The following is a 14860-nucleotide window of genomic DNA, read 5'->3' on the forward strand; positions in this document are numbered from 1 at the left end:
GTAATGGGTCTCCATTCAAATGCTGATCAAGGAGTGTTCTTTCAGTTCATTTGGATAATTGAGACACTGTGGAACCGACTAGCCCAAGAGGTAAAGAAAGATACACGTCTATCTAGAGCGTCCAAGGCGACATTAGGGGTTTGGTCCTGCTTTGAGCAGGGGGTTGGACTAGATACCTCCTGAGATCCCTTCCAACCCTGAGATTCTATGATTAGGCTGGACAAAGCATTGCAGAGGGTATATAAACCCTCATGTCTCACGGCACAAACCAACCAGTACCTGTCTGTGGTCAGGAAGAAACTTCTCCTGTGGGTATAACTGTCCACTGTGGAGTTTCTTGCACCTACCTTTGGGTGCTGGACACTGTCAGACAGGACACTGGGTTAGATGGACCCCAGGTCTGATCTGGTCTGGCAACTGCTACATTCCTAGAATTGCATCTCCCCCACCTCCCCTGGGAGCTTGCCGGTAATCTGATACAGAGGAGTTTTCTGTTTATTGGCTGGGGGTGGGGGTAGGTGATAGGGACTGAGGCTGGGAAAGGGAATGCGGGAGTGTCTCTCTCCCCATAGCAGAACTTTGCTCCCAGAGGGGACTCCACTAGGGTGGGGTGGGAGGAGGTAAATGGGATGAGGGTGGAGACCTCTGGTTAAATTCTCTCTCCTTTGTCTCTCTCTCTCCTGTCATTCCAGGCCAGAATCTGGGTTTGTAACCTCCTCCAGGCCAATTCACCCAAGGCTTCCTCTGGGGAATCTGTATCTTAATTCAAAGGCTGCTCCAGTCCCCCCAAGCCCCAGTCCCTCTGCCCCTCCTTGGAATGGAGCCGGTGCCACCCCCTCCGGTCTCTCACCTGAATGGCAACTGGCACTACCAGTTCCGGATCATCCTCCTGGGGGATTCCACCGTGGGCAAGTCCTCCCTGCTGAGGCGCTATGCCGAGGGGTCCTTCATCCCGGCTCCCTGCCCCACCGTGGGCGTGGAATTCTACAGCAAGATGATGGAGCTGCCTCCAGGCATCAAGGTGAAGCTGCAGCTTTGGGACACGGCCGGCCAGGAGAGATTCAGGTGAGGAGGGACCAGAGACCCAGCTTGCCCCATTTCACACCAGGCACCCAGTGCACTTACCCTGCGGGCTCAGACACTCCCACCCAGAGTCACATTCCCACCCTCCAGTCACTCACGCACACCCACCCAGGGTTATAACTGTCCTGGCATTGGCACAGCCCTGAGATAAGAACCTTAGAAATCCCGGAGACGGCCCCTACCCATCTACCACAGAGATCCAGTCCGCAGAGACCAGATCCCTTCAGAGAGTGAGAGTCACACCGAGAACCCTCCACCTCCCGTGCCTGCCTGCCCCCCAGACTGGACACACGTACCCATAACTGGGGATCCAGCTCACCAGCTCCGAACCGGTTTCCTTCACCCCCAGCACACACACATCATCCCTGATCTGGTGCTTTCTCTTTCCTGCACCCAACGGCCTGAGCAAGGGTGGTGGTTTTGTTTTTAAAAAGGGTTTTGCTTCCAGTTTTCTTTTCTTTACAGCTTTGTCAATGTCATGCTGTAGCATGATCATGCGCATGATGAAGTCACCCAGTCACGCTTGTGTGTTTGCACTGAGAGGCCCGGGTGAGAGATGCTTGCATTGCAATAGGAGAACTTGGTTGTTGTTTTTTTTATATACTTAGGGTCAATTCCAGCAATTATTTGGCTGCCAGTAACCACCCACTCATTTTTTACTGGGAACCTGGCTTTCTTATGGAGAAAGAGCAGCGGGAAGGAGAGTGGATGAAGTTTACAGCACAGGGGAATCTTGGAGTCTAGAAGGCAGGGTTTGCTATTGTTGCGATCTGTGGGTGGCTGTGTGGGGGAGTGGGTGGTTTTGTTCAGTGATTCCTGCAGGCTGGAGAAACAATTCCTCTGTGTGTGAAAAAGGATCCAATCAGCTGAAAGGCGTGTTTGTTGCGGGGGGAGGGGGGGGGGGCGTTGAGATCAGAGCGGCTGAAGGTGGCATAACTAGTTATGGGCCTGGCCTGGCAGATCTACGCAGGTGAACAGCTCTTACCGCTGCAAACAGTCCCACTGAAATCAGCTCTCCTTTGGGGAGCTACAGCTGCAGTGTATATCGGTTATAACGGTACTATGCGCTGCGGTTTCTGGTCATGGGGGGACATTGGCTCTAAGGAGTGAATGAGCAACTAGCACTGAACTCCAGGCACACCCCACCCCATGGCACACACGCTCCATGGGGCACACCAATGCAGCACAAAACAACTAGCGGAGGGCCTAGGATAGGGGCCTATTTAGGTGCCTAACTCCCCTGGGCCAGAGGCCCTCACTATTCAAGCGCTCCCATAACACAGTGAGGGGTGTGGTTTTAACATCTAGAGCCTTCCTCCCTAGCCCAGCCTCAGGTCTACATGAGCTGTGCGTGACTTGAGTCCAAGTGTGGGGTGCAAAGGTGGTTTTTTGCCAGCTCTGCAGTTCCCTGATCCAGGGGCCAGTCAGGGGGTGATTCGGCTCTTGGCACAATTTAGAGATGTTTTGGGGCTGCTCTAAATTACACCAGCCAGGGACCACAGGCACTGCAACCATGGCTTCCTTTTCCTGGCCATGCTGAGGACTGGGTGGGGCAGCGATACAGAGCTACTACATCAGTCTTGCACAACCCAGGGATTCCTCTTGCACAAGGAGACTCCTCACCCACATAGCCAGTGATGTTGGCTTCTTGGCCGCTTTGCTGTATCATAGGAGAGAAGCCAAGCCATAAGGCCAGTCTTTGATAGCCCTTCTCCCAGAAAAAAAACTCTTAACATAGGTCCTTAAAGATGGATGAAATAGTGGGGATCTGCCCTTATTTGCCTTTGTATGATGTCTGAAGAAAGCCTGAAACATTTCTTTCCTGCTTGTGTTTTACATTAGAAGTGTCAGGACCCTCCCGGCTTGTCTTCCCTGGTTCTACTGAAGGGCTCTGTGGAGCACCAGAAAGGTGGATTGGGAGGTTTTTCAGCCCTTACTCAAGGGACGGGGCATTTAATCTTTAACAAAAAGTGTTTTTCTCTTCAGTGTGTGCAATGCATTTGAGTCAAATAGATGTTAACAATAAAAAGAGTTTCAAGACGTTTGACTAAAAATCACTTCCCTGATTAATTCATCAGGTTTTATTTCTTTGCCATCTCTGGGGCCCAGATCCTTAAAGGTATTTAGGTGCCTAACTCCTATTGAAATAAATGGGAATTAGATACCCAAATATCTCTGAGGTGCGGGCCTGGGGCCACAGTTTGGTCTCTAGTTGTCCATAGAGTCTTCCAGAAAAATAAAAAAAGAGGCAAGACCTGAATTTCTAATATAAAAGATAAATGGGGTGGGGCTGGGGAACCTCTCTCAAGCCTAATGTTTATGTCATCAGTCAGCAAAGAAGGGCAGGGCCCCAGCTGTGTGTGGGGTTCAAGGTGACACAAGGCCCAAAGTGACCAGCCCTAGTACCTGGATGGAATTTGCAGGTGAGAAGCAAAGTTAAGGGCTCACTGAGTTGTTACATTTGTGTTCCCAGATGCATCACCAGGTCTTTCTATCGGAACGCCGTGGGAGTGCTGCTGGTGTTCGACATGACCAACCGTAGGTCCTTTGAGCACATCATTGAGTGGTACCATGAAGTGGCCAGCATCCAGATTATGGAGAAGGTCATCTTCCTCCTGATTGGCCACAAAAGTGACTTGAAGTCAGACTGCAAAGTCTCCACCGAAGAGGCAGAGGGGCTGGCAGCCTCCCTGGGCATCGGTTTCATTGAAACATCTGCCAAAAGCAACACCAATGTAGACTTGGCCTTCGAGACCTTGACCAACACCATCTATGAGGCTCTGAAGAACAAGGAGATCGATCTGCAGGAAGGCTGGGATGGGGTGAAGGTGATTCACAAGAGAACCTGCAACCCCCAGAAGAAGAGGCGAAAACCGCAAGAAAAATGCCAGTGTTAACCCAGAAGTTAGGGACTAGGACCTGGCGTAGGGGATCGAGTTGGTGGAGGGAGGGACTGGATGAGCCGATTCAGAAATAAATTAGGGATGGGCCTGAGATGTACGGTTGGAGGTTCAGGGGGACGGGAGTTCAGTTTGTCTCTAGGAAAATAAAAACCTCTGGGACTTGCTTTCACCCATAGTAGATGAATTCATCGGAATAGTAAAAAGTGCACTACTGCCCCCTTTAGGTGGAGAACAGGGAATCCAGGACCAGTGATGCAACACTGACTAGCTGCTAGAGGCTTTCCTTTGGTTCTTAGCAGGGGAAATCCCTTTTAATACACTGCAGCACTGGCTCTAAAACTTTTTAATTTTTTTTTAAACTGAAATTTAGGACTAAGAAAATCTTTAGGTATCTAGGAGTGCAGCTCTTAAAACATACATGTGAATGCATCAAATACATCGAACAATTGAGCCAGTCAATGAGGCCTTGATCCTTAGTAGGGTCCCCAGAGTGGTACTGCATTACAAGGGATCAAATCCAAAACTCCCTGCTTTATTGAAACATCCCAGAGACCTCAGCTTTACAAAGAAACCATCATGGCCTGAATTTGGGTGCCTAAGGAACATGGTGAGTGGAAGAATTCTCAGGATATGAGGAAGCCGATTAGATGTTTCCAGAGGGTGGAATTCAGTTGCAGTGCTCAGTGCAGAGAGTCACCCCTTTGCAAAGGGGCAGTCTCATGCTTAGACACTCTTTTAATTAATTCATTAATTGTAGAATAAATTGCTCAGTTTCTAGCGTAACCCTACGCTATTTGGTCTAGACTGAGGAGGCCTTAAAAGTACATTATTAGTATTTCACCAAGATCGGGGCCCCATTCTACTATGTGCTATACCAACATATAGTAAGAGACGGTCCCTGCCCAAAGGGGCTTGCAATTTAAATAGATAAAGGGGTAAGAGGGGAAACTGAGGCACAGAGCAGGGACGTGACTGGTCCAAGCTCATAGGCAGAGCTGGGAATAGAAACTATGTCTCCTGATTGTCCCACAGGTGTCCTATCCAGTTGGCCACACACCCTCGGTGATCATGCTCCTATACTCAGTCTTATGGCTTGACTGCATTTGAACACTTAAAAACTGCTAGGGTAAACTCCCAGGGACAGATTCACCCCTCCCGTATCCCTCTACAATGCCATAGATTTCAGTGGCATAGCCTGGATCTAAACAAGAGTGACATTACGGTACCATCTTGCATCTAGTTAGAAAAATCCCAGTTCTGTTCCTCTCTAGCCAGGCATACTGCATCTGTCGAAAATCAAGCTGGCATTAAACTCTCTAAAATCCTGGCCCATGGGAATACTCCCGCTGACTATGTAGCACCAGGATTTAAGGCCAGTGTATTTGCAGGTGTCTGTTGTTATTGTTTGTGGGTGTGAAGCTGTGCTACATATGGACTAGTGCAACCCTGGTACTCACATGTCTCCAGCTCGTATGGATTCTTCATTACAAATAAATCATTTCCTTTGTATGATTTGGTGCTTCCTTCAAGATTGGGGATTAGGAAGGGAGAAAACTGTGCCAGCTTATGCAGCAAAAGGCCTTCTGCTGATGCTCTGCACTTCCGTGGCTCCATTTTACCTGAGGATCTTAAAACCATCAACAGTTTTTAAGTAATGAGGCCTCACCCCCTCCTGTGAAGGGTGGAAATATTACGTTCATTTTATAGGTGGGCAAACTGAGGCACAATAAAGTCAAGTGACTTGCTCAGAAGAGTGGCAAAGCCAGGAGTCCTGATGCCTAGGCCACCTTCCCTACTCACTAGGCTGCACTTTATCCCCCTTAAAAGAGTTTTAAACTTTCAGTTTAAATTAACAGTTCTTTCCTGGGATAAAATAATCCAGTGGCTCTCAGCTTGTTTAGACTGCTGTACCCCTTTCAGGAGTCCGATTTGTCCGGCGTACCCCCAAGTTTCACCTCACTTAAAAACGACTTGTTTACAAAATCAAACATAAAAATACAAAAGTGTCACAGCCTCACTTTTACTGAAAAATTGCTGACTTTCTCATGTTACCATTATAATTATAAAATAAATCAATTGGAATATAAACATTGTACTTACATTTCAGTGTATAGTATATAGAGTTGTATAAACAAGTCATTCTATGAAATTTTAGTTTGTACTGACTTCACTAGCATGTTGTAAAACTAAGCAACTAGTTAGAGGAGTTGATGTACCCCCGGGAAGAGCTCTGTATCCGCCCAGGGGTACACAGACCCCTGGTTGAGAACCACTGAGCTAATCTGTCAGCTCTTTTTTTCTATTGTACCTAGTCTAGCTATCACATTTCTTATAAAGCCACCACTGTGGTATCTGGGCCCACTGGTGTTTCAGTTCTGCAGTGATCACATGAGTTTGCCTGGTTAATGTGCCATTGGAGATAGGGAGGTAATTGTGTGGGGACTGTCAGACACTGTTAATTCAGGGGAGTCCTAGGGTCTGTGTTATACAGGTGATCAGACTGGATAGTCAGAGTGGCCCCTGCTGGCCTTACACGCTACAAAACTCTAGAATCAAAGGGTACGTCCAGACTACACGCTGGATTGGCGGGTATCGATCGATTTATCAGGGATCGATATATCATGTCTTGTCTAGACGTGATCAATTGATCCCCGAACGCGCTCCCGTCGACTCCGGAACTCCACCGGCGTGAGCGGCGGTAGCGGAGTTGACGGGGGAGCCGCGTCCGTTGATCCCGCGCCGGGAGGCCGGGAGGTAAGTCGGAATAAGATACGTCGACTTCAGCTACGCTATTCCCGTTGCTGAAGTTGCGTATCTTACATCGTCCCCTCCTCCCCCCAGTGTAGACCAGGCCAAACTGGTCAGGATTTACCTGATCTCGTCTCTTCAAGTTCTCACAGTGCTCTCCTCACGAGCCTGGGAGGGGCCCTTTCCCAAATCCCACACCCCCCCACCCTTTGGGGTGGGACTTCTGTGGCGCCACATGGGGGAAAGTGGTGCTTCCTCCTCACCCTGTCAGCTGCCGCAGCAGGACGTGGTGTAACAGGGGAGTTTAACCAACAGAACATCTTTGATTCGGTTTGTAGAACATCCTGCTGCTTGGTGGGTTGGCAGCTGCAGGAACTGAACCTGTGAATGCTGCATCTTAACCCAGGAGCTGCTACTGCCTGAGCTAAAAGGCTCTGCTCTGTTAAACTTATAAGAGAGGTATCAACCTGTACATGTGTGGGCCAGACACCACTGGCAGGAGAGGGAATAGTGCCACCACATGGCGTAGGTGTGGGTTACATCTGCTTGACACCAGTGAGGCAGTAAGGAAGAGTCTGTCACTGCAGCCTGGACTGACGTTTTCAAATCTTTGGGGTGAACCCGGGCTCAGAGTCGAGTGAAGCTGGGAGCTGATTGTATTGATTCAAATACAAGTATTATGCAGGCCCAAGCAGCCACCCAGGCACCAGGCATGTCTTGCATTACTTCACGCCCAGTTGCAATATCAACGCTTGGTCTTTGGCGTCAGAGTGCACAAGGCATGAATGAACCCAACGCAATACATGCCCTGTCCTGTCTTGTTGCTTAAACATTCTCCCAAGGGAAACCAGTGGCTCTGACAACAGATCTCTGCTTACCCCAGGGGCTCGGCTCATGCCCAGGTTGGCTGCAGCTGGGCGGGGAAGGAACTGCCTTTAAAAGTGCATCCTATTAAGTGAATGTGAAAGTCTTTTAAATCTTCTCTATAATAGCATACTAAATCATAGTCCATCTCTAGGGCCTTCCAGCCAAAGAGCTCAAAACCTTTAAATTTGGACTAAGGGCTTGTCTATAATCTGGAATAAAGTAAGGTGTGGATTTAAACCAGATTAACTATTCCTGATTAATCCTGTGTGTGGACACTGTTATTCTGGAATAAGTGTGTCTACACACAGGGACATGGGTAGGTTTTGGGGGGCCCAGGGCAATATCTGACACAGAGGTCTCCCACCCTTCCCCAGGGGGCCAGGGTGGGTGGTGATTAGCCAGTGAATCTGCCCTGCGCTCACCCCACAGAGACAGTGCCTGTCCCATGGGGCCAGGCCCAGCTCCCCGTTCTGGGTGTTGTGATCTGACACACAGAACCACAGCACTGCCCAGGTTTGGCCCAGCCACCACTCCGTCATGGAGTGTAGGACCTGGGGCACAGGGGCACAGCGTTACTCAGCACCCCAGTGGCTGGGCCAAGCTGAAGTGGCACTGACACCCCGTTGCACCCAGTCACAGTGCTGCCCACTCGTACTCCATGGGTTTGGAGGCCCTCTCAGATGGGAGATCTGGGACAAACTGCCCCTTTTGCACCCCTCTCTGGGCAGCCGTGTCCACACACAGCGTTAATGAGGAATGGCTATTCTGGAATAGCTCCCCAGGACGATAGACAAGCTCTGAGCCTCCCACTGCCCCGTGAGGTCAGTACCATCATCTGTATTTCACAGGAGGGAAAACCAAGGTGCAGTGACTTGCCCAGAGACAGAAAGTGCCAGGGCCTGGAGTAGAACCCAAAGTCACCTGATGCCCAGACCTCACTAGTTACAAGGCCCCTACACATAATCTTATCTTCTTAATCTAACCTAATGCCAAGGAGATGCTTCCTCATCACAGCGTTTTGCATCTGTTTTGCTCGTTCCTTTCCCCTGACACACAGGACCCAGTGTTACTGAGCGGAGAGATAGTCCTGACGGCCAAACGTAGGAGCAATATATTCTCTCTGCCTTCCCCTTCTATAAACACTGCACACTCAGCGGGAGGGGTGGCAGCTGCCTGCCTGGACATGAGCTAGAGCAGCTCTCAGCTAGAACCATCTCGCTCCACTTCCAGCAAGTCCCAACCGGCAACGCCGTGGGAGTTTACTCTCCGGTCCGCAGACGCTCGGCTCCAGGCTCCTTGCGGCTCGCAGGCTGCCTTGTCCCGCTGGGATACTCCGGATGGATTCGCTCTGGCACTACCAGTTCCGCATTATCATGCTGGGGGACTCGACGGTGGGGAAGTCGTCCCTGCTGAAGCGTTACACCGAGGGCGCCTTCCTCGACTCCATCAACCAGACGGTGGGGGTGGATTTCTACGTCCAGTTTGTGGAGCTGGAGCCCGGGCTCCGCATCAAGCTGCAGTTCTGGGACACGGCTGGACAGGAGCGATTCAGGTGGGTTTGCCAGGGGAGGATTAGACGTACGTGTAAGCGTGTGGACAGGACAGAGCCAGAGCCAAGGAAGGGCGCTTGAAAGCTGCCATGGGGATTAATACAGGTGCAGGAAACTCCAGGCTCGAACGCAGGCTGTTTTCTTGCGTCAACAATGCTGAGGAAAGGGGCTTGGTTAATAGGCCTGGAGACCAAAGGCCTTGGAGGGGGAAAAGCATGGGCCATGGCTCGGTTAACTTCTCCCATGCTGCCCCTTGCTGTTGTGTCTCTAGCCCAATGGTCCCCAAATTGGGGGGGGGGGTGCAGAGGAACATTCAGGGGGGTGCAGTGGGGCCCTAGCCAGCCTCTCATGGGGGGTGGGGAGGGAGCACCACCCCGCCCCCACTCTGCCCCCAGCTCTGCTCAGGCCCTGCCCCCAGCCTCGGCCCCTGACCGCAACTCCATTCCTGGCCCCAGCCCCAGACATGCTCCCAGCTGTGGCCCCAGTCTCGGCCTCCTTATCCCTGTCCATGTCCATCCCTGCCCCACCCGGGGAGCCGCAGCCCTGTTCCCAGCCCGGCTCCTGCGGGGGGGCACACTGACAGGGGTAAGAGGGGGCACAACCCTGAAAAGTTTGGGGACCACTGCTCTAGTGCAACTTGGAGGGATCCTAGATAGTCTCTCCGACTCTCCATGGCCTCTCTGCTGAGACAGGCAGCAAAGGGGACAGCTGGTGCCGTGCAGGAGAGCGGTTTAGTCCATGGGGCATCCTAACCCCTGGGAAAGGGACAGAAAGCTCCACCCCCACCCCCACCCCCAAGCTCATTTCCCCTGGGCTGGATCCAACACCGCATGTAAAGTGCCTGCAGCTATGCTCAGGTACTGCTGCGTGGGGCTCTCTAGAACATTTTGGGGGAGTTTAAAGGCCTCACTTTAGGGACTCCCTTCCTCCCCAATTCTTGGTGCATGTATCATTGTCCTGCTAGGGTACGGCAGGGGAGACTCGTGGGGTTCCCCAGCAAACACCGGCTCCATTGCTCAGAGGAGAGGTGCAGAGTGGGAGCGGGGATCCAGCCCTTAATTATTATCAGAGGAATAGTACTGAGAACCACTGCTATACAATGGGGCTTGGTGCCCGGGCTGGGGCACTGTCAGGGAGAGTCACACACTGGGTGCAAAGAACTTTCCCGCTAACACCAGGGTGGGCACCTACTCAGCCGCCCATGCCCAAGGGCAGGACCTGTGGGATCCATGCTGGGGCAGGGTCTGAACGTTACTATTTGAGCCCTTCCCTTCCCCCCTCCATTGGCTTCAATGGGAGCAGGATGCACCCCAGGTTCTGAGGAAGGAAGGAAGGCAGGCAAGGGGTTAACAACCACCTCCTGGGTGAGAGGGGAGTTCCAGCTCTGTGGCTGAGACTGCCAGGCCAGGGGGGATACAGGCACCAAAGCCTGATTCTCCTTGCTCTTGCTCTGGCTTGACATCAGTGTAACTCCACTGATCCTTCTGATTTACATCAGTGTAAATGAAAGGAGACCCATGTCCCTAGGGGCTGGACTGAGACCAGCTATCCAGTCCAGACCCAAAGCCCTTTAATCCGGCACCCCAGGCGATCAGGTACAGAGTTTTCTGCTTCCTAAGATAACGGGGCTAATTATTAACCAGCCACACGCCCGTTGAAAGGAACTGGCTGGGCACACCTGAAGCACCTGGGCCAGCCCCGAGACGTGGGAGAAAAGGGGCTTCGGAAGTTTCATTTACGCTGGAGGTTTGGCCAGTTTGTAACCAGTTAGTGACACGGGCAGCAGGTTTCCAGGAATTTCCCAAGAGTGGGAGCATTAGCACAGACGGGGTTCAGCTGTTTAATACCTCTGTGTTCGGAGCAGGCAGACAACACAAAGGTGAAAATGCCTGCGCTGTTGCCACGGTAGGTGGGGCCACACAGATGGCTGGGCAACATCAGGAGAGTTTCCCAAAGACCTGTTCTAGGCCGAACCCAGACTGGTTGTAAACATGCTTTGTTCACACCCCACATGGTTAATTCTCTGCCACCAGCAGCATAAGCTAGCACAGTGACTGTAGGAGACTGGCTTGGAGTAACCAGCTCTCAGGCGGACAGGGCATCCCAGTATCCATTGCTCTATCTGCTACTGGGCAGGAGGTCCTCAGGACATTCTGCCCTCTGCCAAAGTCCAAAGGGATAGCTGCCTGGATTTTCCTAACATGCACTGATATGGGAGCATAAACTGATAGGATCATCAACCAAGCAACTGGCTCAGCTAAGAGTCACACCTGTCACACGAATCTGGTTGAACATGTACCATAGACAGATGATATATTTAGGCATTAGGGCTAGTTAAAAAAATTCCATCAAAACCATTTTGACAAAAAAACAAAAAAGTTTTCCATGGAAGGCAGGGTTTAGTTTGGGGTTTTTTTTGTTTGTTTGTTTTGACACGAGAAGTAGCTTTCCTCAGAACTTTTAGTCAAAAAAAAAATGATTGTCCCAAACTCAAAGTATTTTCATTCAAAATGGCACTCAGCCATCTCACAGGACTTCCATTCTCCTCTCTGGGTGGGCTCTCTACACAGACTACCTCTCCCATGATGCACCATGACCAGGGATTCTTATGGGATGCATCACTTCTCACTACCATAGAGAAAAGTGGTGCATCATGGGAGATGTAGTCTAGTCAGAATAAGGCACCTGAACTACAATTCCCATGAGGCAGTACAGTGCCATTCTGAATTGAAGTTTTGGTTTTCGATATTCCACCAAAAAGCTGAAATTTTCTGCAGAAAAACATTTTCCAAGCAGTTCCACAAGGCAGCCTCTGTGCCATAAAGATCTTAGGAAAGCAATAAGAACGTAGAGTCTCATGCCGTTCCCTCCTCATGTCTTAGGTCAGTGACTCGCTCTTACTACCGCAACTCCGCAGGGGCAGTGCTGATGTTTGACCTGACCAACCAAGCATCCTTTGAGAGCATCAAGGAGTGGCATCGGGAGGTGACAGAGACAGTGAAACCTTTTCACGTGGTCTTTGTGCTGGTTGGGCACAAGAGTGACCTGGTGCCGCAGCGCCAGGTTGAGCGAAAGGAGGCCGAGAAGCTGGCTTCTTCACTGGGGGCAAAGTACATAGAGACATCCGCTAAAAGCAACAGCAACGTGGATGATGCCTTCCAGCTGCTGACCTTGGAGATCTATGAAGCTGTGAAGGCTGGGATGCTGAGCCCAAACAAGGATTGGGATGGGGTGAAAAGCAGACTGCCACCCACAGAGGAGCCCAAAGTACAGAACCTGGGAAAACAAGAGAAGCAGAAGAAGTGCTCGTGCTAGCCAGACATCGTGGACTAAGAAGCCAGAGTGAGCTATCATCACCCACCTTCCCATATGAGACTTGGCTGCCGGGCAGTATTATATGCAAGGACAGTCACAATAGCCTCTTCTAACAGGCTAGTAGTTCCCATTAACCTCTCCCATCGAAGGCAACAAACGGAATTGGAACCGGTAATGTTTCCATCCACTCGTGTTCAAAGGCTGCAGGATTACACAGCACCCTTTGTGCTTAGAGGAGATTCCAAATAGGAATCCAGTGGTCTAGGCACTGGAAAAGACTGGAATTTACACTCAGATGCAAAGTTAAATACATTTTATTAATATTTCTGGTTGTCTTTAGCATTAAATGGTTAGAACAATAAACATGCCAATGAAAATAGCAAGTGTCCCCCAAGTGGCATAAACAGCAACACTAGACTCAGGGGCTGCCTGCAGATTCAGAGGATTTAGAATCTCCATGGATGCTGCATTTTCTACAGACTAAACATTCTTCCAGCCATCCTGGTTGTGAAGCACTTCCCAGCACCGATGTTCAGCTCGGAGTCTGCAGAGCCACCCAGCAACAGCCTATGAAGCACCCCCACCTTCTCCCATTCTCATCAATGCGGCTCCTCATGTTAAAACCCTCAAGTTAACAGTAAGTGGTGTTTTGCTGCAGGTTGTCCTGCCACCACGTCCCTCTTATGTCACTGGACTTCCCCTTCGCTTGAAAGGACGCGGCCTAGGAACAAGGCTGCAAGTTTCTAATATGAAAACAGTCACTATTTGGGCAAAACAGCTTCCCTCTCAGGCCTAACACTTAGACTTAGCAATCTGGTTCTAGGCCAACAGGACTGGCTATTTCCACAGGCTGTGTTCTTGTGACTACGCAGGATACTGAAATGCCTTCAAGACAGAACAGGGTAACTTTCACCTCCAGGTTACTGGTTAGAATCTAGACCACGCTGATAGCATTTTTTTTTAAACTAGGATCTGTTGGCTTTTTAGGTGACCACTATAAGCAATGAACTGGGCAGGTCTCCAACCAGTTTCCAGACCAGACTGTGGTACCCAAACTTGATGTTCCATCCGTTCACTTCACAACAATTTTTTAAGAAAGTGGCATGTGAACCAATGAAGTTTGGGATCCGCTGTTTTAAACCACATCATAAAGAACCATCTCTACAACTGGCCCCTACAATGGCAGTCTCAGCGGAAAGACTGAGTATTAGCTGGGCGCAGAGAATGGACGACATTCACACTTACGAGTGTGAATCCCCATTTTGGAAGGACCATATCAGGTGTCAGAATGGCAATTTAGGACACTCTGGACACTGCCTATGCTGTCAGTAATTGTTCAGGCACTAGCACTGAACTTATGAAGTTAACCAGTCTCAGCAGCATTCTTGCAAAATCCCCTCTTTACTGGATATGCCATTGTATTATTAATGTATAAATAAAGGGAACAGGTTTGAGGTAGCTGGACTTCTCAGAAGGGGCTCTTCAGGAACGCTTCCTCTGGAGGCACCTTGGGGTCCCCACCGGCAGACGGAAATTTGGCCAGCGGAAGCCTGTCACGGTGCCACTTGAAAGCCACACTCAGCTTCGGTAATTATTGAGGGTTGGGGGTGTTTTACTAACCTGTTGGGGACGTGCATAAGTGCTTGAGACTAAGTAAAGTTTAGCTTTAAGTGAAAGCACTCGTGTTGTCCTGTCTGTGCCAGCCATCTATCGGTCGGACGGCCGTGTCTCCGCTGATTTATTTCCTGACACCACTTCGCACAGAGTAAAAGTTACCAAGAGCTTTGGGTTCAAAGAACCCCAGGTAACAAGTGGGCCAACCAGATAAGAAGTCTGGATTTTATCTGCGGTGCGGCCTTTAGTTTGGAAAGCTCATTTTAGGACCATGTATATATTTCAAAGCCTTTGGGGGCAGCTTTCAATTTCATCCCCGTCGACCCAAAACTCAAGAGGTACAGATTTAGGAACACCCCTCCCCTTTCCTGTTTGCAATTTGAAGAACCTTTCCCACCTGATTAGCAGAGTTACTAGGGTCAAATTTGTGGCCTAAGCTTCAATTTCTTTTCTAAACAGTATTAAAGTGAGTTATGTGCTGATGAAATGTGCTCAATTGACAGCCCTGGAGACTGAAGACTTCCATTTAGCCATGGAATAGCACATGCTTCTATCCCACCATCCCTGATCCGCAGGGAGCCAGAAGGAAGTCCAGTCTCCATGACTCACCAAGTTTTTGGCCTCTCTGCTGTAGCTGTCAGCCAGGGCTCCAGTCGGTCTTAATGTGAACCTTTGTGCACTAGGAACTGGACAGATACCATTAGTTTATTTCAAATAGGCCAAACAACCAAAAGATGGTAGGACTTGTGGTCACTACTCACCTCGGCCGGATTTCAACTG

General features: G+C 50.2%; 2 protein-coding genes across 2 annotated transcripts; both read left to right on the top strand.

The window, feature by feature from the left end:
- Positions 1-706: 706 nt before the first annotated feature.
- On the top strand, positions 707-4104 carry RAB42 (RAB42, member RAS oncogene family). Its single transcript, XM_039511585.1, has 2 exons — positions 707-1065; positions 3557-4104. The coding sequence occupies exons 1-2, from the start codon at positions 818-820 to the stop codon at positions 3978-3980; spliced, it is 672 nt and encodes a 223-aa protein (XP_039367519.1). The 5' UTR covers positions 707-817; the 3' UTR covers positions 3981-4104.
- A 2575-nt stretch (positions 4105-6679) lies between these two features.
- Positions 6680-14036, top strand: LOC120389221 (ras-related protein Rab-39B-like). Its single transcript, XM_039511607.1, has 3 exons — positions 6680-6740; positions 8659-9153; positions 12034-14036. The coding sequence occupies exons 2-3, from the start codon at positions 8939-8941 to the stop codon at positions 12464-12466; spliced, it is 648 nt and encodes a 215-aa protein (XP_039367541.1). The 5' UTR covers positions 6680-6740; positions 8659-8938; the 3' UTR covers positions 12467-14036.
- The last annotated feature ends 824 nt before the right edge of the window (positions 14037-14860 follow it).

The sequence above is a fragment of the Mauremys reevesii genome, linkage group 23 (assembly GCF_016161935.1).
Source record: "Mauremys reevesii isolate NIE-2019 linkage group 23, ASM1616193v1, whole genome shotgun sequence".
Taxonomy (NCBI): Eukaryota; Metazoa; Chordata; order Testudines; family Geoemydidae; genus Mauremys; species Mauremys reevesii.